The sequence below is a fragment of the Drepanopeziza brunnea genome (assembly GCF_022702325.1).
Source record: "Drepanopeziza brunnea f. sp. 'multigermtubi' strain 214-2 chromosome Unknown ctg7, whole genome shotgun sequence".
NCBI classification, from domain to species: domain Eukaryota; kingdom Fungi; phylum Ascomycota; class Leotiomycetes; order Helotiales; family Drepanopezizaceae; genus Drepanopeziza; species Drepanopeziza brunnea.
The window spans coordinates 2,496,925-2,519,930 of record NW_027094070.1 but is presented as its reverse complement, the minus strand read 5'-3'; the positions used below and the strand labels follow the sequence as shown (position 1 = coordinate 2,519,930).

The window sequence follows — 23,006 nt, the reverse complement described above, 5'->3', positions numbered from 1 at the left end:
CTTACTATAATCCATCTTATCTATAAAAAAAAGCGCAGACGATAATAGCTTTCGCTGCGACACTTTGAATTGCTTTTTAAAGCCGTCTTGCATGTAATTCCTTAGCTTAGCACGTCGCCGTACCTTATGGGAGGTCCCAAGGCGGCAGGCTTCGCCTGCTATCCGCCCGACGTTAATAAACACAATAATAACAACAATAGGGCTGAAGCTGGAGTGGATAAATTTTCAAATACTTTTTGGCTTGGTTGATGCAAACCATCTTCAAATAAATAAACTAGATTCATCTTAAGAAGACTAAGTCCGTAGGCACTTCGTAGACAAGTTTCAGAGCCGAGTTCACTCATTCAGTTATCCTAAATAAAGAGTCAGTGCCACAGCCAAGAATTTAGTAACGTGGACGGTTTTAAAAGATAACGATCACTGTCCTGCCAATATGCGTCCGTCCAGTATAGAAGTGTACAGAGAACTTATGAACCTTATTAATTCGCTGAATGTAGCTATTGCCCGCACTCTATTCAATGCTGTATTGGTTGTATCATATTATAATTATCATCGTCGGCGCTGCTTTCGTAGAGATATCTATTGGTTGCAACGAAAATATTCTCCATTTTTTCTCCTTCTTTAGCAAAACGTTTTCCACTTTTCAGGAGGCCAAGCTTTCTATACCGAATTCGGCCAAGATTAATGAGCAACCTACCACGGTACAGGCGTGATTGTTACATCCTTGAGGGTGCCTTAAAAGTTTGGATTTCCATTTTAAATTCCCTGGTTACCTTACCCTCAAGAGTGTAACAATTACGCCTGCGACGTAGTATCTGCCTTCTGAAACTTCTATTCTGAAGTTCACTCAATTAGATAATTATAGGGTTAACTCAGTACCTACTTATGCATGTTAAGTTACTCACGATTTTTCTATTACTGCGGACAAACTCCACAGTTCCCTTGGAAAAGGCCAGGGCTGCGGCCAGAAGGAGTTTGTCCGCGATTTAAAAAAAATCATGAGTGGTAACTCGGCTCCGAAACTTGTCTTATAGGTACCTTACGTACCTCTTCGGTCTTCAGGCGTAACGATAAGCTCTGCAAATTTTATCCGAAGGGTGTAAGCAGCTCCAAAAGATCGAGAAAAGGAGAGACAGGATGTATTGAAATAAGGTTATCGGCTATCGGTATATGTGTATAGCCCGAGGCTTTAAATTCAAGTTCCAAATTCTTCACAACCTACCTCCAGGTTTCCTATATGTTTCCTATACGTTTGCGTCCGACCAAGCATACATGGCATTTGACCAATTTGTAATCAATCAGCAATAATACAAAGTTTGCTCCAATACCACCGAGACAAGCCACATCTGGTGACCACAGCACCAACCCGCCAAACCAGTGAGTGGCAAATGCAAAGAAAGTACTGTGACCTTGAGCGAGCAGTCTATATATCTTATCCCAATTTCAATTCCCTATGTTGTTGAGTCGTATGTATCTATTCCCTATTAAGTTTACATCCTTATTTACATTTCTATTTCAAAGGTTTTTTCTTCTTCAAAAATGGAATCATTGATTTATTCCTCCTCGCTCTTAATTCTATCATCTCATTTCTATCATCTCCATTATGTTTATATCGAATCACCTTTCCGTTTGGTGTTCCTTCCCGTCTCTACTTGACGCTACTGCTGCAGCGCTAGTCTTGTTCTGCCGGGCGGGTGCCTAAATCCAAACATCGTCAGCCTTGTGCCCTTCTGAGAATATCTATGGTATTCGGAAGGTGAGAAAATCGATCTAAAGCTCTATTCCTTACAACTGATCGATACATTTATTTGTCCTCTGAACATTAGAAAGGCAGCTTTGTTACTCCTATGTATCTTTCAGAGCGAGACAAGAGTGAGACGAGACTGTTCACTTTGTTCGGTCCTCCGTGGATGTTATTATGATACTTGTCAACGCATGTTTGTGACGAGAAGCCGGCAATATACCCACACACAACACAACACAACATACCACAACACAGTACAGTAGTTCACACACTTGAGATTTGCTACTGGCGAGAAAGGGCTAGGCAGCGGGAGATTGACCTCGCCAGAAGCGTCGCGTCGATTCGATTCGATCTCCTTCAGCAGCTGGCCATCCACTGTACAGCACAGAACTGAGCGACAGATACGAGCTGGGATTCTTCGTAGGGCCAAAGAAACATAACATCTCGAAAGCCAGAGAGCTTCTCCACTACGGCAAACTTGGTACGTCCTCGGTCTTTCCTTGCTGCTCTAAAAATCACAGCCAGCGTCCTCTCTTTTTATGCAACCTATGGTCTTTTTGCCTATACCTCCTATGTTCTATCTGCTTATACTTCCTGCATTTGATCTCCGTCCATCTTTGTCTTGCAATGCTAATAACTACCCAGGCCATGGATCCAGAACGACAGAATATCCTCAGCGATCTCGCAGACCTCGCTCGAACCGCCAATGGCCCTATTCCCACTACTCCACATCAGCCTTCACGGATCTTTACGGCCGATGTTGCAGAAGATATGAACGCCCTTCTTGCAGGAAGTACCCAGAGAGCTTCAGACATCCCATCAGAAAACGCCCAATTCTCTACCCTCGCCGTACCATCCGATAGCCACGTAGATCCAGCAATGAAAAGGCCGACAAAAGCTGCAACCTCCTCCGAAAAGCCACCCAGAGAAGAGCTTACCCCTAAGAATTTCTCCCGTCGGGACCTACTCGCGGTAGAATACGCAAAGTCGCTGCTCAACGAAGGCGATACCTTGGTGTTTGTGCGCTTCCCCAACAATGTCCCGGCCTACGATTCAACAGGCTCTGCGGTGAGCGAGAAGCACCGCGTCCACAGCGAGAAGCTCAAGGCGGCCTCTCCCGAATTCAAGAGACTTTTGGAGGATGACTGGCAGCAGCATCGCTTCAAGCGCCGCAACAAGCTTGTCGGCCAGCTCCCTGCGGGCATCACGTATATTCTGGATCTCACGCCACCCGACGAGGGCGACGAGGCCTTGAACTTGACTGCTAACCTGTCTTGTTCCCTTGGCATTCGAAGCTGGTACAGGACAGAATTCACTGAGGGTGAGGCTGCCCATGGATTGGTGGGTGGACTTGACGAGACAACGGTTCATCCCGGTCAGGCCTGGGATGAGGAGCCTGATTCTGTATCAGATGATGATACCCCTTGGACTGCATCAGTAAGCTCCCAACAAGGCTTGCGAATGAGATTTGAGGATGATTCCGATTATTCTCTGGAGGCCACACTTGAGGAAAGCAGAAAGATGTATAACGAGTTGAGAGATGGCCAAAGAGGCAACAAAAAGACGGCGGAGAATGCTGAAAGGGAGAAAGTGGTTCTCGACTACTGTCCGATACGCCACCGAACTGGTATTAGGCGTCTTCTTCAGGTAATCGAAGGTAAGGACCCAAGACTTGATTCGGCTCCGAAAGTCTGGACCCTTGCAGTCCTTGCCAACTACTTCAAGTGCCCCAATGCAGTGGTGAGTAAGCAAGGACCCGGCAAAGAGGACGTTTTTCGTATTAACTCGTCTTTAGGTCGATTTCATAACTTCTTGGATGATAGCTGACCCCAACGATAAGATCTTCGATATCCTCCCGGAAGACTGTCTCCGCATCGGTGTGTTGATCGAGAATCCCACAATCACACGATGGGCGTTCACGATCCTCGTCTCGGAGGAAGCTCTGCGACTCGGAGCAGATTGTGGTCCACCAAAGAGTACAGGCGAGGGGGCGGGCCAACTTGACGGCAAAGGCACCACCAGATTCGGACGACGTCGGGAATCTATAGACGAGGACATTCTCAATTCTATTCAGCATGCTGGTCGCAGCTTCTTCGCCAGAATTGAAGAGCAAGTGAGAAAACTCTACGACCCAGAGCTGGTCTGGCTCCAGCATCAAGTTGAGTTTGGTAAACTTCGTAGCTTCCAAGAGTTCGTTGAGGCAGCTGCCAGCTCCAACGACCTTGTCCTGGAAGAAAAGCGCTCAGCCATCGACGAGGTCATGTTGAATATCAAGCTTTACGTTAGGGGAAGAATCTTATGGTGCTTACTGAAGCCCCTCGACGAGACCCAAGGCAAACGCTGGGACGAGCTTCGCTGGCAAGAAAAGCAAATCATCCTCAAAGGCATCTCCTCGGAGTACATCTACCACTCCCTCAGCGACGAGGAACGTGTCTTGACCAGGTACTTCTGGGCTTCTATGCGCGTCTTGCCTTGGGACCAGGATGACCCTTCGTGCCGCACGAATCTGATTCGAATGTCACCACCGGCTGACAGCGAACACCACCACCTAGAGATACAGACCATAATGAAAGCTGCTGCCGATTCCCACAATATCCCGAACGTCTCCATCAGCCACCTCCACCTCGTTGTTGATCGTCTGAACGTGCTGATATTGAAGTCCCTTCGTCATGAAAACTTCAATAACGGCGTCTTTCCTGGCGCAGCCTGCGAGTCACCTAGGTCAGACACTAACGAGGGATATTCCGATTCCGAGGTCGACGGAGTCACCAAAGACCGGGAGACCGCCCTCAAAGAAGAAAAGCTCAAGTTCTGGCAGCGCGCACTCGCTTTCCGCGACGAGGAAATCGCAGAGGGCAGCGGTAGCGGCTTGGAAAAGAACGTGCATTTTTCAGGCTCTGCTGCCGGGTCCATCAGTCCGCAAAAGACGCGTACCGTGGAGGGACCTGTGTCGACCACCGGTATCCACGGCCACGAGGTCAACATACCTAGCGAATCCCTTCAGTCGCTCGGCACGCTGGGCGACCCTCCCCAGCCGAGCCCAAGAGTTCCGCTCGACGAAGACATTGGCACCGACTCCCCCTTCTTCTCTCTCAGGGCTATATTCGCGCAGATCGAGAGGCACATCGACGCGCTGTGCTCAGAGCTGCTTTCGTACAATGAGATGGAGCGGCCTTCAATCTGCGACACTCTCCTGTGCCTGTCGGACGACGAGTACAAGTACCTCCCGCTCTGGGCTGGCGGCCTCGACGACGATTCCGGTGGCGTATACGAGATGGAACTCCCCCCCGTAGAGCGCGGCGGCGCAGCCGGTCCAGGACCAAGCTACCACACGGGCTCGACCGTCGCCTCCTCAAGCGATTCAGCGATCCGCTTCGACGACGCCGATGCGGAGAGCATGGATGGCAGCAGCGTCGCGTCATCGACGGATATCATCCACACCAGCGTCGGTGTCGAAGATGGGTACAGTATGGACCACGTAGATCGGCGTCGCATCGTGCCAGAAGAGGATTCTGAGGCTTCGTACGATCGACTTTCCGATGCTCCGGAATCCCAGGCTCAAGCCCCGACGCAAGAGATCAACCTCCCCATCCGCGAGAGAGATAGAGGAGGCAAAGGCAAGGAAGTCGAGGCCGTATCCGACACCACCTCCTCCTCCTTCTCCTCCAGCCAACTTCAACCACCGGCCCGCGGCTCAGCATTTCCCTCCTCCTCCTCTTCCAAACCCAAAGAAACGAGAGGGGATTCCCCTCCTCCACCCCTCCCCAGCGGTTCCACCCAAGCCGCTCCAAGTGACCATTTCGACGACGACGACGCAGCCTTCTACGCTGATTTCGGCGACGGCGACGACTTTAATTTCGCTTATGATAGTGGGGAGGAGACGGAGACGGAAGAGACGGAGGAGGAGCCCGAGGAGATGATATCCAAGCGCGAGGATCATGGTGCAAGCAAATAAAGGTAAAAGGAGAAGAAGGGTTGAGTGTGCACGCATCGCATGCATGATGTCGACGCCCTTTAAAGCCTGCTTGCCCTTGCCTTGCTGATTTTTTTGAGACTGTGCTTTTGCGCTGGGAACTGTGGCGTGGGGAGGGAGCTCACATGATAGACGGACGGGTTGGTTGGTTGGTTGGTTTGGACTGGATTATAGACTGGTAGTTGGGTTAGTTGAGAAGACGAAAAGAACAATGAAGAAGAACAAGAGTTAGGCTGATGCAGGTTGAGGATAATGCTGCGAGGTACTGCTATGATGTGGATAGAGTTGAGAGATGGGTACGACTCGGTCATGAACAACTTGTGTTAGCTGGGCTGGTTGGTTTCCATCTATGCTAGCTGCGAGAAAAATTACTAGGTGACCCTGGTCCGAAGACATAACATCGGTAGCGTTACCGTTTATATTTATGCGTTTTGGTAACCTCCATTTTTTGTTATAGTATGACCTTTTCCATCACAGAACAGGATATTTAGCACTTTTTCGCCTATTTGCTTCACCTCCCAATCCGCGCACCTATCCACAAAAGATCTACGACCAAGAGATACTAGACAACGCACCCGTCAAATCAGCCACGCGCACCCTGGGATACCGTAGAAGAAGAAAAGAAGGAAGAAACTTACTACAGCATGATGCCGGCACCAGTAGCCAAAGCCGCGAACTGCGTGATGGCCTTCCTGAGCTCTACGCCCTTCTCGCTACCCGTCTCCAACAGCTCCGGGATCACAGCTACGGTCCCCACATACAGGAACGTGCCAGCCGTAAACGGCAATAACATGTCGCCCCAAGTAAGACTCGTGCCCATCAGGCCGTCGAACCTGCTAACCCCTTGGTCGGTACTGCCGCCGCTTAATTCCTGGATGGAGATACCAATGAGGGTGCCAAGGAGGGCACCGAGGGCGGTAACGAACTGGGCGGCCATGGCCTGCTTCTTGGAGAAGCCGGACTGGATGAGCAGGGCGAAGTCGCCGACCTCGTGGGGGATCTCGTGGAAGAAGACAGCGACGGTGGTGGTAGCGCCGATGGTGGGCGAGGCGTAGAAGGAGGAGGAGAGGGCGAGACCGTCGGTGATGTTGTGTGTGAAATCGGCGCTGGCGGCACAAGATCAGAAAAGTTGGTATTGCGACCCCGTGGAACATAAAGAGAGAAAAGAGAAACAGCGGAGGTACGAGAGGGGAAAATCGTAGGGAGGAAAGATGTACATCAAGTTCAGATAGCCGGCCAGCTTGACACTGGCATTCTTCTCCTTCTCTTTCTCTTTCTCCTCCCTCACAAGCTCTCGCTCCGTGCTGTCGTTTCCGCCCTTCTTCCGCAACCTCGAGCTCTTCGCCGGCGAGTCCTCCAGGGCACTACTCGCCGCCGCAACAGGCTTCGCTACTTCCACCGTCCCCTGGCCGTGGCTATGGCTATGATTGTGATCGTGCCCGCCCTGGCCCCCAGTCGCAATCCTCAAGCTCTTGTCCATCGCCACGAACGTCACGAAGCCAACCAAGATAGCCACTCCGAGCAACAAATTTCGGTTCGGCTCCACCAGCACGAAACGCACATGTTCGTCCTCGTGCTCGCCGAGGAATATCTCCGGCAGCAGGTGGAACAGCGTGTCACCGAGCAGGCCTCCCACCGCGAACGCGACCATGGCGGACAGCGCCCCGGGATCGATATCCGGCGGGCATAGCGCCAGCAGGAGATTTGGCGGCCCGGAGATGTACAGTGTAGCTAGCAGGGCATTGATGGCCGGCGTGCCTGGGAAGAGCACAGCGAAGATGCGGGAGGTCAGGGAGGACGTTGCTGGGGAGGTCGCGGCTTGGTAGGCATTGAGGTCTTGGACCAGGGGGCATTCCTGCACCGCAGACAGATAGTGTTAGCAATAGTATAGAGGTTTTATAGGTATCTTAGCTGTATATATTCTATGATCTGCGTGCTGCCTGTAGGGAGACCTGGGGAGGACGCGGGAGGAAGTGGGGGATGCTTGCCTGCAATGCGTCCTCGATTTCGGGGATGCTCATCGACGCCACGGACGCCGCATATTTCTCGGCATAGACGCCGACGAGGGCAATGGCTAAGCAGAGAAGAAGGGCAACGCGTCGGGGGTGAAGGAAAGCCATTGTAGATTGTATAAGGTATAGTGGGGGATCTGGTGTTGATGCCCGGCGGGAAAGCTGTCAATTCCGTAATGCGAGCCCAGCCTACTTAGCGTGGCGCGGCAAGCAACCCTTTTCTTGTGAGGTCCACTTTTAATAGACCTTTGTTTACTTCACCTATCATGAAGTAACCTTCTTAAGCATGTTCTTGCGGCCTCAACGTGGATCGTCTGCGTCTCATTGAAAGTACCAGCTATACGGAAAGATATTGTTCAAGAGCGTGCATTCTCATTCATACGTAGCACAGAGTACCTACTCCACTAAGACACTTGGTATCTCAGCAATGCAATAAAGTGTGCATTCCTGCTAGAGTGTATGCTCTCTATGAAATGCTGACACGTTTTAACTAATGCAAGAACGTAGTACATAGCGCTGACTGAAGATATATATTCACGTGCAGAGCTGACATTGAATTGAGAGATAAGGCGGTCTGCCGTGTCAAGAAAGTACTTTACAAACAAAACCTGTGAAAAAAATTTCTGATTTAGACACTCGTCTATGATAAACAATGTATAAGAGACGATGCGTTTCATCAGGTGTCATAAGATAATATTAAATATAAATATGTTTCCATATATTCTAACGAGCCTGGAGGGCTCGGACTTCGTTTCGTCACACCTGATGAGCCCATGTCATGGCGCATTGGGCCAGTGGGATCCAGCTCTATACAATCAGTAACGATACCTATACATCAATCGGCTTTTATTGCGCTGGGGTATTGTTAGCGACATGTTCCACGGACCATGCAGAAAGGTATACATACCCATATATCCTCCTCACAAAAGCATACGCCGTCAGAAAGCCCACCGTCCCACACAGCAGACCGTAAACCACACAAGCCATGAAACTGTAACTGAAGAATAACAGCCCGCTCACGAAGCCTTCGATATGCAGCTTGGTGAAATAATACCATACGCAGTACAAGAAAACCCAAATCGCGCTGCCGCCACCGACCGCAAAGCTATGCCACCACCAGTTGTAGTCTTCGCTACAGAGCCTGATGTATATGGTCACAACTGTGACCTCAGCGATGGTGATGATGAGGATGATGGAGACGACGGAGAGAAATCCAAAGACGTAGTAGTAGCCGGACTTGTCTTGCCAGAGGGATCGGAAGACGAAGAGGAGCTCGATGAAGATTACGGCAAAAGGGATGAGGCCGGCTAGAAGGATGGATTGTGGCGAGCGGATGTACCAAGCTTGAACTGGGATTTGGCGGGGAAGGGTTGTCGTTTTGGTTGGGTGTTCCCAGGCCCCAGTTCGCAGATAGCCGTACCATGACCCGGTGTATACAAGAGGTAGTTGAATACAGAGCCAAAGCAAAATGATACCAACGAGTGTACTGAAGGGCAGGGCGGTTGATGAGGCCTGAGCCCAGACGAACAGATTCAGGATGAAGATTAGAGAGAATAGAAGACCCGGGAACAGAATGGCGGTGATGATAGAATTTTTGCGCCAGTTGAGACCACCAAAGGTCTTGTACACCCGGCCTGAGAAGTATCCCGAGAGGAGCCCGGCAAATACGAACAGTCCAACACCGACAGAAACGAACCCACCACGGAAACTTGGATTGAGAACCCCAAAACTGCTTAGGGCGAGAAGACCGACTGCCATAAATACCAGCTGCATGCCGGATCCGACGAGTGGTGCCAAGAGGTGGCCATACGCGGGGGCCCTGAAAACGTCTCCGTGAAGCAGTTTCCATCCTGTAACATCCTCCAGAGGTTCCTCGTCAGATGATACATCTGCATCATTGTCGGTGTCGCCAACCTGCTCGAGCAGCCCTCCTGTCTTTTCGTTTGCTTTAGGTGTCCGTGTCGCGCTCGCTGGTCTGGACCGTCTCTTATTCCTCATCCTCCCATCTTCGATGACTGCATCTTTGTAGGTCTTGATATCTGATCTGATAGTCCGCGCCAGAATCATGGCCACAATGACGCTCAAAGCCCCGGTAATGATCAACGAGTTGATGATTGCCAGCCAGTGGATTCGGGAGCCTTCCTCCTGATTCACAAAGTATAAATCCCATCTATGCGCCCACTCTATCGTGTTTTCTTCGCGCCAGTATACCGAGTACGAGTAGGGGATATCTAATGTAGCTCCATCATCGATATCCATGGCGCTCTCGGGGGGGTGATAAGAGGATTCCGGGTACTGAGCTGATAAATCGGTTCCATTCGGCCGGAGATAAAGTTCGAAAGGCTCATCGTCATCGTTTATATCTGTCGGGCAACCAGAAGCTGATCTCTTCCCAGGTCCAATACTCTTCGTATAGACCTCGAATCCTACCACTACCTTTCCACCTCTCTCTCCGTCCTTGCCGGGCGCCTTTCTGTATCGGATGACGATGGCGAGATGATTGTTGATGTAATATCTGGACTTTCCCACAGTCGAGATTTCTTTGTATCCCAACTTGAATCCTGCTGAGTAGTATTTTCTGGACTTGTCCACTGTCACAAAGCTTGTAGCCCCTGGAAGATTGTCCACGATCCATTCCGCCACGTACCCGTCCTTGACCATCTCTCTTGCGCGCTTCAGATCCTGTCGACTGATCTTCTTCGAGCACAAGAACTTGCACTCCTGATCTTGGCCCATGACCAATTCTATGTCCGATTGGGCAATGCGATCACCCCTGAGTACCTCGCCTAGATTCAATGGAATGGTTTGTCCGCTGAGCAGTGACGAGCCGGCGTGGTTGACACCAGTAGGGGGGCATACGAATGGGAGGTCGTAGTATCCGTATTGGAGTTGTGTATTATCGGAGAAGACCTTGTTGACGAGTAAGGGGATTGCCTCATTGTCTTTGTAACTCTTGATGGACCAGCCTGCAGATTGTCAGTCCTCTGTAAAGTATAGTTCGCGTTCCTCATATATACCTGGAATATAGAATCCTTGAGAAAATGAAAAGGTCATAAAGAAAAGGAGACATTTCCCCAGGTGTAATGGGAAATGTGTATCCATCTTGATTTATCGCCAACTCATGCGATTTACATCTGCAACCCTGCGCGTCTCCCCCGGTATGCTCTTTCCCTCGCGGTTTTTCGATATCCAATATTTTCACCCTCGGTATCCTCCGGGTCTCAAAGCGTAGTCAAATTTGACGTTATGGGCGCGTGGAGGGTGGAGGGTTGGGAGTTCGTATAGGAGGTGGATTATGCTCGAACGAACGTAAGTGGCACAGAATGCCGTCGTGGAGCAAGTAACCACTTGCCTGTAGATCGCCTCAATTAATCAAATAATGCGAATGGCTACTGTTGTTGTTATTGTTGTCGTCGTCGTTATCGTCGTCTTCGTCGTCGTCGTGAAGGTTTGGGAATCGCCCTTTTGGGGATGATGCATCGGGCTTGGGGCTGGATTGAAATCCGCGAAATAAACAACCCCGGGAACTTTTTTGAAATGCGGACCCAGAGGGCTCTATTTTTAGGAACGGCAATCGGGACCAGCATATCCGTAAAACTGGATTACACGTGCCCTATTTCCTGAGCGACGATTGGTTGCGTCGGGCATCGAAATTGATTCCGATATCACGTGATATAATTATTGTAACAATCACGTCGTGCCTTCCGTTCCTGCTAGACCACGCGCTTATGATCACTGCCAAATTGTGGCCACGCTTCTTTCCCCTGACAACGAGTTTGCCCCGAGACGAGGATACCGTCCAGAATAACAACAACAATAACAATTAAGCTCCTCGGCAGCGGAGATGCCACCCAAGAGGCGACTTGCTCATACGTCCACACATGCTCGCAGCCGAGTGCCCATCGATTCCGGTTCTGTTCCTTCTTCCGGTCCCGTCAAGAGATACAGAGACGGTGAGGAGCAGCCGAGTCAACAGAGACCGGTCGTGGAAATTGTCCAGCCACTTGTCGGCCTGCATGTCGTCCGCCAGCCAGTGGACAAACGGGCGAGGGTCGACTGTTCCAGGAGTTCTGGGAGCGAAAGAGAACCTACCATGAACTCGCAGGCGGCAAATTCAAGAACTAAGTACAGATGCAGGTGTCTTAAACATATAAAAGACGACCAGTGTGAGGCCCAGAAGCTGGCAGAGAAGAGAGCCAGAGACGCAGCCAGGTACGCACGCAACCCTGCTTCGGGAACACATCCCTGGTTCCAAATTCAATGTTCACAAACTTACCTCTATGACCAGTATCATCCTGAAATCTCAAAGCATGGTACTCGCCGTCGTTGACAAGGGAGAAAGAGAGCGAATCTTCTGCCTTCACCAGGAGCTCCTCGCGAAGCATTCTCAGTACTTCACCGCGGTCTTCTCCGCACCTCCAGTGCAAGCCAACGATGTCAATATCAAGACCGAGGCTGGAGAGGCGGCTCAGACTACCGTACATGCCTCGCCCCCCGTGTACAAATTACCCAATGTCTCCGCGACGCCATTTGCGCATTTCACGTCATGGCTGTACACCGGACGTATTGACACTAGCCTTTCTCAGAATGCCGCTCGCGCAAGGAGTGAAGTATGCTCGGACTGGACTTCGATGTGGGCAACTGGCTCTCAACTCGAATCCGCGGGGTTCCGGAACTATGCTATGGATGGTTTGCGAAAGGAGACGGCTGTAACGACCCGTCGATGGCCAACGGCGGCCGAAGCTCATGAAGTCTCTGCGCAAGATGTGGATATCGAGGGGGGGAAACGTGCGGCGGGGGAAGATAGCGCGTTGGGGAGGTTCCTGGTTGCTTGCATTGCCAGCAACCGCCCATTCGAGAAGTCCGAGGGGAGTGATGAGCGAAAGACGTGGGTCGATGTCTTTGACAAAGACAAGCAGCTCGCGTTCAATGTCCTCGTTGCAGACAAGAAGTGGGGAGTGGAAGGTCCTTGGGACAAGAAATTCGACAGGGAGTTTGCGGTTGAGGATGAGACACTTGCAGATGATGATGAAGTTGCAGATGATGAAGTTGGAGATGATGAAGATGTTACAGATGATCATGATCATATTGCAGATGATGATTATCTTTCAGCATAGAGGCGCAAATATTGTACAATTACTATCATACTTCAGTCATACCAGTTTAAGTATATCCGTGGCTCTATTGTTATTATTTGGTATAAAACTTGATGATGTCATTGCCGACCAATGTCTTCTTGAAAGTAACCTACTTTGCAGAGAGTATAAAAGTATACAAAAATGCCTTCAGACGAGACTCCGAGATTCCAAGATTCACAAAAAAAGGAAAAAAAAAGGGGGAAATTTTTCAATGCCTGACCAACCTGCAACCTAATTTTGAATATGGATTTCAAGAATTGATCTGTGGATTTCGTAAGTAGGGATTAGACTAGTATTAGGTCTGGTGTATCTTCCACCTTCCATATTCGGCCAATTACGCTACGGTAGCGACATGCGAAAATAATAAGTACCTACCTAATATGTAACAAACAAGCAACAGCTCGCAACCGAACCGATTCCTCCCGCACCAGTATGTGTTCCCTCATCATTACAAGACTCAATTTAGAACTTTCTCAACTCAAAATTTACAACGGGCGAATTACAAACATATACATACACAAAATGTAGGTAGGTAATAGGGAGATGTCCAGACGCAGCGCCAGGCTACCGCCGACATAACAGGTACGACGATGATATTTACGACGACTTGGACTCGGATTCGGACTCGGACTTGGAATCGAACTCGGAATCGGATCGCCGGGATTCATACGTGCCCCCCACTGCATCATCGACAGCCAAGATGGAGATGGGTCGTGGAAAGAGCGCTTGGGGAAACTCTGACTCCTGTAAAGGAGAACAATAGCAAGAGGATTAGGAATGTGAGATCCAGGAGGGTTGTTGAGAGCGGTGATGAGGATGCGGAGGATGCGGGGGATGTTACTTTCAACTTGGAGCTTGATTGTTTTTCTTTCTGAACTGGCTGATTACGGGACTTCTCGAAGGTTTTTTCTCGTGGGGGGCCTCAATTTGGCTTTTGCTGATTCTCTATTGTCCAGCAGGAAGGAGGTTGGATTCCGATGCGGATGCGGTGGGCATCTGGGTTTGACGGATTGTGAGGCGGTGAAGTTGGTTTGGAAGAGGGTTGGGGATGTTATGAGGTAGGTTGGAATTCCGTTTTCCCCCTTCTCGTCATTTCTTTTCTTTTCCAGTTTCCTTCTTCTCCCAACAGGCCTCAGGAGTCATATGTATATCCCGTTTGAATAATTCGAGTAGGGGAAATTGATATGTCCTGGATGATTGTAGGACTTTGAGCCCAACAGACTTGACCACATTTTGGAGTAGGAATACTCTCTATCTGTTCCGTTTATTGCGAATGGATAGAGGGAAGACCGCGTCGGATGTCAGCTAAATGCGAAATCCAGTCTAATCCTCGATTCGAAACAAGTCGTGACACTAGTCATCGCCAGAAAAAGCCACGTGACGGAAGACCCTCTTCATCGTCAACGTCAACAATTCCTAATTCACAAGGAGCTCTTGGTCATGCACTCCGGGCATTTCAAAAGTCTGTTGAACAAGACAAAGCCGTTGTTCCAGTTCAAGCAGAATGCGAAGATCAGCCGGCCAAGTACTTCAACGAGTTCGACGCGGTGGTCGATTGCGACTTCGACGGACCCATTCTGGCCACCTTTGTTTCGCGGCTCCATACCGGACCCATCAGTGGCAGTGGTAATGATAATAGAGCTGAGTGGTATGATCTGCGGGCTGCGGCCAGTGTTCTCGATGCACCTGGTCATCAAAACTATATCGTACGTAATATGGACAGACTCTCAGTGTCTCCTGGTTCTGATCGTCCCAAGAATGAGAATGTCTTATCCTTTTCTTCTAGAAACGAGACTCCAAGTCCCGACTAAGCAACAGTTACTAACCGCTTATCTGCTTGCAATACACAGATGAGCGTGGTCCGAAAGCTGGGGTCTTTACATAAAGACCCACAGTCCACGGCGTGCAATGTGAAGAAGATATACTCGTTAGAAGTGGGCGTGGGCATCGACCGCGGAGAAGTAGGTAAGATCAATCTGTTGAGGGATTTCGCGTTGGCGTGCGTCGCGAGTAACAATCCGTTCGAGCGGTTCGCGCCAGGCAGTAAGGAGCGAAGCGAGTGCGTTCGGGTTTTTGGGGAAGTGCACCTGGGCATGGAGTTGTTGATGCTGGGCGGCGGCAAGAGATGGGGCGCAAAGGGTCCATGGCACGAGGACTTTGGGAGGGAGTGGGAGCGTGAGGACGCGACAGTTGTTAAGGAACCCGAGGATGGACGAGGTGCTACTACCAGTAACCGGGATACTACAGAGGATGAGTAGAGGGATGGGACGGAGATCGATGCAAAATGGCCTGGACCCGGGACCGACCTGGGTTGAGATGCGTTGATTACTTGCGGGGTGATCTTTCGAGTGTTTCCAGAGGGAGGGGAACCGAAGCCATGGGTTTTAAGGGGAGAAAGAAATCACTTGCCTCTTTTGCAATTAAAACAAGGTTCTTTTCCATCAGGGGATCAGTATTTTTCTCTCTCTCTCCATCTCTTTTTTCCCCCGAGAGGGCAATGGATGGCGAACGGGGTCAACTGCTTTACTCAAGATACGTGAGTGGTCGCATCAATGCCTCTGGTTATTGGCCTGGGAAATGCATTAGCTAGATCGGGGCTGGACAATAATACGAAGCATTCTGACGTTTGAGTGTGCATGTAACGGGAGAACGCAATCAAGGATACAGCGACGGTCGGGAACAACGAGCCTTCATTCGAATATTTCATTGATTCATCATCCTCTGTTAAGCGTATTCCCAGAGCCCCTAACAAAATCAGTATAGATCTCGAGACCGGTTACAAAGGAACATACTTAGCGTTCGCCTCGGTAAACTCATCCCACTCCCTCGCCTTCATCGTCTCCTGATCTCCTTTCTCATAATTATCCTCATCCGGTTCTGGAGTAAGTCCGCTCGCTTCTCCTCCGCCTTCTATAATGCCTCCCCTCGCCCGCTCTTCTTCCAGATACTCATCAATGGTCATCGTTGGCAGGTTATGCCCACTCTTAAACACCCCCTCCTTAACCGTCTGCCTACTATCCAGCAACGTGAACGGCCTCAACGGTTTACCCCCAGCGCTCAAAATCGGGCCTTTGTTAGCCGAAGATAGCATATCTCGTCGGTCGAGACGGTCGGAGGAGGAAGACTCGTCTTTGTCGCGCAGACCCATGCGTTCCCTGTAGTCGCGCTCGAGGGCTTCGGGGCCAGAAGGTGGTGTGGGCGGCGCCATGGCGAGGATCTGACATTCGAGATTGAGCGATTCGAGAGACTGAAAAGTGGTGTGTGTACAGAGTGCAATACTGGCGAGTTGGAGCTGACGGATCGCATCGTCATCGTTTTGCAGGTAGGCCGGGTTCTGGGCTGCGACCTGGGGGGTGTTAGCATAGCTTTAGCTTTCTTGTTGCCAGACAGATTCTTGGCTGCAGATAGAGAACTATACCTCCAGCTTCTGCTTCAGCTCCTTCTCCAATTTGAAGTTTGCTATCTTTGTCGCCCGCCGTGCATTCGGATCCGAGTTGTTGATTGTAGAGAAGGTGGTGGGGTCCTCGGTGTAGGCATTGTATAGCTTCTTTTCAGCGCCGGTGAGGATCTCGTAGTGGTCAAGCAGACTGAGAAATCGTTCGTATGCCTCACGCGCTTGTTGGAGGGTGCCCTTGCGGTCCTTGCTAGAGACTCGGAGGATAAGGTCGGCGAGGCGATAGCTAATGAGAAGATATCTGCGGGCATGCCGATCAGCTTTGTATTACAGGCAGACAGAACTATCAAAAAGGTGAAAGCCTACTGGAGATCCCCAGAAGTGATATCCTCAAGCGTCTCGTTAGGACTAAATAGGGAGAGCCGGTCTGCGAGCTTGAGGCATTCGTCGTAGGTTGCGATAGCGGCGGCGACGTTTTGCTGGTACACGGCGGTGTTGCTATCCCAGGAGGCCTCGATATCCTTCCGTTGCTGCTCTGCTCTAGTGAAAAGGGACTTGATACTGTGGTCTGCCATAGTAAGGAGGTGATGCGGTGTCCGTTGATTGATCGATTGATTAATCGATTGGACGTTGATATCGTCGCAGTAAGTAACAGTCACGGGTTTTCGCGTTCAGTTCCCCCACTCCTCCCCCCACTAAAATACTTCGTACAACAGACTCAGCGACTCTGACCTCGCTGACGTCTGCTACTCGTCCATCCACAAACAACACAAACATCGCCGATATCAATATCGACAACATAAATCCCATGCCGTGATCTCTCTCCGTCAAGCCGGCGATAGTTCCATTCACATTTCCTCTAAAGTACTGCCTTTCCCGCCTTTTTTCTCTCTTCTTCGTGTCTCGACGCGTGTGTTTATACGCGTCTCATTCAATTTCCTTCCGTTCGCTCGCTTTGCGCACTTTCGAAATGCCTTTTCCTGGGTACCTGCAGGATCTCAGTCTCCTCATCGATGATTGCTTAATCCCCGCGGGCCCCGTGGACCCCGTAGGCGGAGATGAGGGCAAACTCGACCATCATTCCATCTCTACTTCTGCGATTGCTACACAAAATCCCTCCCCTTTCACTGACCTGAAACCCAGCACATGGCATGATCTAGAGCTCTTGGATGGATCCCATGATACGAGTAAGACTAGAGAGATTGAATCAAAGGTCGAACAGCCGACTGGAGATACCTCATCTCTATTCACCTCCAAATCCTCCGGCGACGATATATCAAGATCGTGGACTCCGCTCGCAGCTCCTTCTTCGACCACTATAACACCACTCATCCTCCTCAACTGGAAACCTCTTCCTTCAACTGATGAACGCAATCGAGATCTTCTGAAGCTTTTCAATCTGCCTTCTTCCAACGGTCGCAACCCTCTGGCTTACCCGTCGCAGCCAGGAACGGAGAATCTACCCGTCATGGCTGAGACACCCCCGACCTCACCTTACCCGGCTCCAGCTGACTTGAGCGCCAATACACCCCATGGTCCAACCTCCGAAAACCCTCAGAACCCCAACTACCACACCAACTTTCTCAAGGCAGTTAGAGACGCTGGATGCGCTCCGGCCTCTGCCTCATCCTATGCAATCCCTCCACTCCGAGGTATTTCCTCACAAACGGTCGCAGCATCGCCCTTGGCTGCCATCTTGGACACTGCTCTTGCTACCCGCAACACCGAAGCTGTTATTGCAGATCTCAAGCGCTCTCAACAGGCCCCCTCACTCGCTGTCCCTCCTCATGCAAAGAGACGCCAAGGCTCATCTGCAAGTGCTGGGACTTCGGTATCCTCTGGTGGAACTTCCAATGCTGTCGAGACATGGGTGGATAAAGCAACGGCAGATGAAGACGAGGATGGAATCTACGAAAACGATGATCTTGATGATGACGAGCAGCAACCGGCTACAAAACCTCGAAAGATCACTGAGCGCAAGAAGAAGCTAAATGCTGTGGCTGACAGTTTTCTCCAGGACTACCTGCAAAAGTCGATTGAAGAGGAAAAGCGAGGTCGTCCCAAGGATGAGGCTCTCCAATCGACCAGATGGCTTGTCAACCAGGCCGAGAGTCGGGAAATTATCTCGACTCCTCGTCAGTACCAGACCGAGCTCTTCAACGAAGCCATTAATAAGAATGTCATCGCCGTGCTAGATACGGGATCCGGAAAAACCCTCATCGCCGTCCTCCTCCTTCGCCACATCTTTGCACAGGAACTCGAAGATCGAGCAAAGGGCCTACCAAAGCGAATCTCGTTTTTTCTGGTAGATTCCGTTCAGCTTGTCTTCCAGCAACATGCTGTCCTGAAGGCCAACCTTGACCAACCCATGGAAATGTTCTGCGGTGACATGGGCATTGATTTGTGGAAAAAATCTACATGGGAGAAGCATCTGGATAAGAACATGGTGATTGTCTGCACCGCCGAAGTTCTCCGCCATTGCTTGCACCACTCGTTCCTATCCATGGCTCAGATCAATCTGCTCATCTTCGATGAGGCTCATCATGCGAAGAAAGACCATGCCTATGCCCGAATTATCAAGGACTTCTACGTTACCCACGAGGACAAGCACACTCTTCCCAAGATCTTTGGCATGACAGCATCACCTGTTGATGCGCGTGTCGATGTGCGAAAGGCTGCTGCCGAGTTGGAGTCGATCCTCCATTCCCAAATATGTACCGCCAGCGACCCAAAGTTGTTGCAGCAGACCATCACGGTGAAGCAGGAACAGGCGGCTGCATATGCACCTTTGGGCCCGAGATTTGAAACACCGCTGTATGCGCAGATGTTTGAGAGATTCAAGAATAACACTGTCCTCCGAAAGCCTCTGAACTTTGCGTTCGACGCCACTAAAGAATTAGGGGCGTGGTGTGCAGACCAGGTCTGGCCATTCTGTCTCGGAGAAGAGGAGTGCAAGAAGTTGCAGGCAAAGACTGAGCGTAAGTATCATGCTAAGAAAATCCAAGAACCACTAGCAGTGCTGGAGAAGCACAAGGCTCAGATCCAAGAAGCTCGAGACATCATGAAAGCTCATGTCTACGATGCTCCTGACTTCACAGACAAGACCGCGGGCTCGAATAATCTATCATCCAAGGTTGTCTTGCTGGTTCGGTACCTTCGAGAGAGATTCGAGCGACCAACTGATGACAAGGCGATTATTTTCGTCAATCAGAGATACACAGCTCGTTTATTGGCCAAGCTCTTCTCGCAACCAAATATCGGCACCCCTCACCTACGATGTGGAACACTGGTCGGTACTCGTAGCGGCGATGCCGGTGACCTGAACCAGTCTTTTCGCGATCAAGTACTTACCATGGGAAACTTCCGCAAAGGTAACATCAACTGTCTCTTCGCCACATCTGTCGCGGAGGAGGGTCTCGATGTACCTGATTGCAATCTCGTCGTGAGATTTGATCTATACACCACCTTGATCCAATACATCCAGTCTCGAGGACGTGCGCGCCATCAAAACTCCAGATACATTCATATGTATGAGGCCGGTAACACAGAGCACGCGACAATCATGTTGGAGGTGCGAAAGAATGAGAATATTTTGAGGAAGTTTTGTGAGGCCTTGCCCGAGAATCGCAAGCTGACCGGCAATGACTACGACATGGATCATTTCCTGGCTAAGGAGAAGAGCCATCGGATCTACAAAACCTCCACTGGTGCGAAACTGACATACAAGATGAGTTTGACGGTTCTGGCGAACTTTGTCGATTCGTTGCCCCACGCGCAAGATACCAACCTTCAACCCGAATACATCATCACTGTTCACAACAGGCACTTCATTTGCGAGACTATCCTCCCAGAGGGCTCTCCTTTCAGAGGTTCCGTCGGTCGTCCCTGCTCAACCAAGCAAGTCGCAAAGTGCTCTGCTGCCTTCGAGACTTGTCTTGGGTTGGTCAAGTGCAAGCTTCTGGACGAACATCTGCTTCCCACTTTTACGAAGCAACTGCCAGCAATGCGTAATGCGTTGCTTGCCGTTGATTCGAAGAAGCGAGAGGCATATGAAATGAAGACTAAGCCTACGTTATGGTCCGTCGGTGGTGTCCCCGAGGAATTCTTTGCTACTTATTTAGTGCTGGATAACCCAAAGGTTCTTGATCGTCCTTCTCAACCTCTAGTGTTGCTCACGAGATCCCGATTGCCACAACTTCCTTCATTTTACTTGCACTTTGGATCAAATCGTCATTCTCCCGTAGAGATGGTTTCAATCGCGCAGTCTATCAAGGCTACCCCTGAGGTGATCGCCCAGATCAACACGTTCACAATCTACCTATTCAATGACGTCTTTAGTAAGTTGTACGAATCGGACGTCGCGAAAATGCCCTACTTCCTGGCTCCTGGAATCTCCTTAAGTGAAGTCACCGCCAACACGGATCTCTCTTCTCTTATCGCGTGGGATGTACTAAAGGCTGTCGAAGATCATGTCATCAAGTGGGCCGACAATCCCTGGGATAACAAATCCTGGCAGACGGAGCCGGATGAGTTCTTCAAGGATAAGTTCATCGTTGATCCATACGATGGTTCGAGAAAGCTGTGGACTATCGGCGTCACTCGAGACCACAGCCCTTTAGGCCCCGTTCCCCCGAACAGCGCTCCACGCCACGGTACGAGAAAAAACAACAACAACATTATGGAGTACAGTTGTAGTCTTTGGTCCAAGGCTCGAGCTCGACGAACCTTTGATCCAAATCAGCGTGTAGTCGAGGCCGAGTTCATCTCCCTCCGCCGAAACCTGCTCGATGAGTTTGATACTCCAGAGGAGGAGATCCCTAAGAAGTGCTTCGTAATCTTGGAACCTCTTAAGATATCTCCAATTCCTACCTCTGTTGTAGCCATGGCGTACGTCTTTCCCGCTATCATCCACCGCCTCGAGTCATACTTGATTGCCTTAGAGGCTTGCCAATTGCTCAATCTGAAGATCCGCCCTGACTTGGCACTCGAGGCTTGCACTAAAGACTCGGATAACTCCGAAGACCACGGCACCGAGCAAGTCAATTTCCAACGCGGTATGGGAAACAACTACGAGCGTCTCGAGTTTCTTGGCGACTGTTTCTTGAAGATGGCAACCTCTATCTCGCTGTTCGGCATCCATCCGGAAAACGATGAATATAGCTACCACGTCGACCGAATGATGTTGATCTGCAACAAAAATTTAAAGAACAATGCCGTGAAGCTGAAGCTTTATCAGTACATCCGCTCTCAGGCCTTCAGTCGTCGCGCCTGGTATCCTGAGGGACTTGTTTTGAAACAGGGAAAGACTGCTGCAGCTCCTACAACGCACAAACTTGGCGATAAGAGTATTGCCGATGTTTGCGAGGCTTTGATCGGGGCCGCTCTTCTGACCTATCATGAGAGTAAGGATATGGATGCGGCTGTTCGGGCTGTAACAGAACTGGTCTCCAGCGAGAACCATCAAGTTACTTGCTTTGCTGATTACTACAAGCTTTACAAGAAGCCGAAGTATCAACTAGCGCAGGCCACAGAGATGCAACGCAACTTGGCCGCGCAACTGGAGCAAGAGCACCCGTACCACTTCAAGTATCCTCGCCTAGCTAGATCAGCTTTCACTCACCCATCTTATCCATACTCGTATGAGCATGTTCCCAGTTACCAACGTCTAGAATTCTTGGGCGACTCTCTGCTCGACATGGCATGCATCAACTTCTTGTACCACGCATTCCCCGACAAAGACCCTCAATGGTTGACAGAGCACAAGATGGCAATGGTTTCCAACCAGTTTCTCGGCGCCTTGTGCGTGTCTCTCGGCTTCCACCGCCATCTCCTCCTCTTTAACGCCGGCTTCCAAAAGCAGATCTCCGACTACGTCACAGACATCACGGAAGCCCGAACGCAAGCCGAGGCCGATGCCGTTCGAGCTGGAAAATCTCCACAAGACTGCAATCCCGACTATTGGACCTCTGTTCGCCAACCACCCAAGTGCCTGCCCGACGTCGTAGAAGCCTACATCGGCGCTATCTTCGTCGACTCGGAGTACAACTACGCCGTGATTGAAGACTTCTTCGACCGCCACATCAAATGGTATTTCCTCGACATGTCCGTCTACGACACCTTCGCCAACAAGCACCCGACTACCTTCCTCACCAAGTTCCTACAGATCAACATGGGCTGTGCTGATTGGAGCATCATGACTCGTGAAATCAAGCATGTAGACGGCAGCAAACCGACGGTGGTGGCTATGGTGATTGTCCACGGCAAGGTAGTGGCCGACGCGAAGGCTGAGAGCTCTAGATACTCGAAGGTCAATGCTGCAAAGAAGGCTATGAACCTTCTGAGTGGGCTGCCTTTGTCAGACTTTAGGAGCGAATATACGTGCGATTGCAAGCCGGAGGATGTGGAAATTGATGGGACGCAAGGGGGTGAGCATTTCCATGGCACTGCCGTTTGAAACTGGGAAGATGTTGCGTCTGGTGGGTGGGTGGTTGCAGGTGAGGAGAAAGCAAGCCGCGGTGTGGTTCGTGATTCGGCGCGGTATTTACGAATCATGAAATTACGGCGCGCATTTGGCATTCGGCTGGAGGATCTCTGCATCTGGAGCTCGGGCGTGGAGCGAGGGATAGATAGATAGATCGCGATGCTGTTGCGAATTTCGCAAATTTCTACATGGACTCAAACCAATTCGTCTTCATATTCACGTCTCCATCTTTCTTCCTTCTTTCCCCGAGAGATTTGGTTTCTC

The 23,006-nt window shown here is 50.4% G+C and overlaps 7 protein-coding genes across 7 annotated transcripts; 4 read left to right on the top strand and 3 right to left on the bottom strand.

Annotated features, from left to right (window-relative positions):
- Window positions 1-1,742: 1,742 nt before the first annotated feature.
- L3040_005070 (uncharacterized protein) lies at window positions 1,743-5,699 on the top strand (the record flags this gene model as incomplete). The annotated part of the gene is made up of 5 exons (XM_066156441.1): window positions 1,743-1,745; window positions 2,196-2,225; window positions 2,390-3,401; window positions 3,450-3,484; window positions 3,540-5,699. The coding sequence occupies 5 exons, from the start codon at window positions 1,743-1,745 to the stop codon at window positions 5,697-5,699; spliced, it is 3,240 nt and encodes a 1,079-aa protein (XP_066011845.1).
- Window positions 5,700-6,263: 564 nt separating this feature from the next.
- Window positions 6,264-7,837, bottom strand: L3040_005069 (uncharacterized protein; the record flags this gene model as incomplete). The annotated part of the gene is made up of 4 exons (XM_066156440.1): window positions 6,264-6,279; window positions 6,356-6,823; window positions 6,935-7,572; window positions 7,706-7,837. 4 exons carry the CDS (start codon window positions 7,835-7,837, stop codon window positions 6,264-6,266), a joined length of 1,254 nt encoding a protein of 417 aa, XP_066011844.1.
- Window positions 7,838-8,564: 727 nt separating this feature from the next.
- Window positions 8,565-10,831, bottom strand: L3040_005068 (uncharacterized protein; the record flags this gene model as incomplete). The annotated part of the gene is made up of 3 exons (XM_007292153.1): window positions 8,565-8,583; window positions 8,637-10,695; window positions 10,747-10,831. The coding sequence occupies 3 exons, from the start codon at window positions 10,829-10,831 to the stop codon at window positions 8,565-8,567; spliced, it is 2,163 nt and encodes a 720-aa protein (XP_007292215.1).
- A 742-nt stretch (window positions 10,832-11,573) lies between these two features.
- Window positions 11,574-12,846, top strand: L3040_005067 (uncharacterized protein; the record flags this gene model as incomplete). Its single annotated transcript, XM_007292152.1, has 2 exons — window positions 11,574-11,941; window positions 12,018-12,846. The coding sequence occupies 2 exons, from the start codon at window positions 11,574-11,576 to the stop codon at window positions 12,844-12,846; spliced, it is 1,197 nt and encodes a 398-aa protein (XP_007292214.1).
- Window positions 12,847-14,165: 1,319 nt separating this feature from the next.
- L3040_005066 (uncharacterized protein) lies at window positions 14,166-15,125 on the top strand (the record flags this gene model as incomplete). The annotated part of the gene is made up of 2 exons (XM_007292151.1): window positions 14,166-14,573; window positions 14,718-15,125. The coding sequence occupies 2 exons, from the start codon at window positions 14,166-14,168 to the stop codon at window positions 15,123-15,125; spliced, it is 816 nt and encodes a 271-aa protein (XP_007292213.1).
- A 456-nt stretch (window positions 15,126-15,581) lies between these two features.
- L3040_005065 (uncharacterized protein) lies at window positions 15,582-16,836 on the bottom strand (the record flags this gene model as incomplete). Its single annotated transcript, XM_007292150.1, has 4 exons — window positions 15,582-15,612; window positions 15,660-16,213; window positions 16,286-16,562; window positions 16,628-16,836. 4 exons carry the CDS (start codon window positions 16,834-16,836, stop codon window positions 15,582-15,584), a joined length of 1,071 nt encoding a protein of 356 aa, XP_007292212.1.
- A 395-nt stretch (window positions 16,837-17,231) lies between these two features.
- L3040_005064 (uncharacterized protein) lies at window positions 17,232-22,715 on the top strand (the record flags this gene model as incomplete). Its single annotated transcript, XM_007292149.1, has 1 exon — window positions 17,232-22,715. The coding sequence occupies one exon, from the start codon at window positions 17,232-17,234 to the stop codon at window positions 22,713-22,715; it is 5,484 nt and encodes a 1,827-aa protein (XP_007292211.1).
- Between the last annotated feature and the right edge of the window lie 291 nt (window positions 22,716-23,006).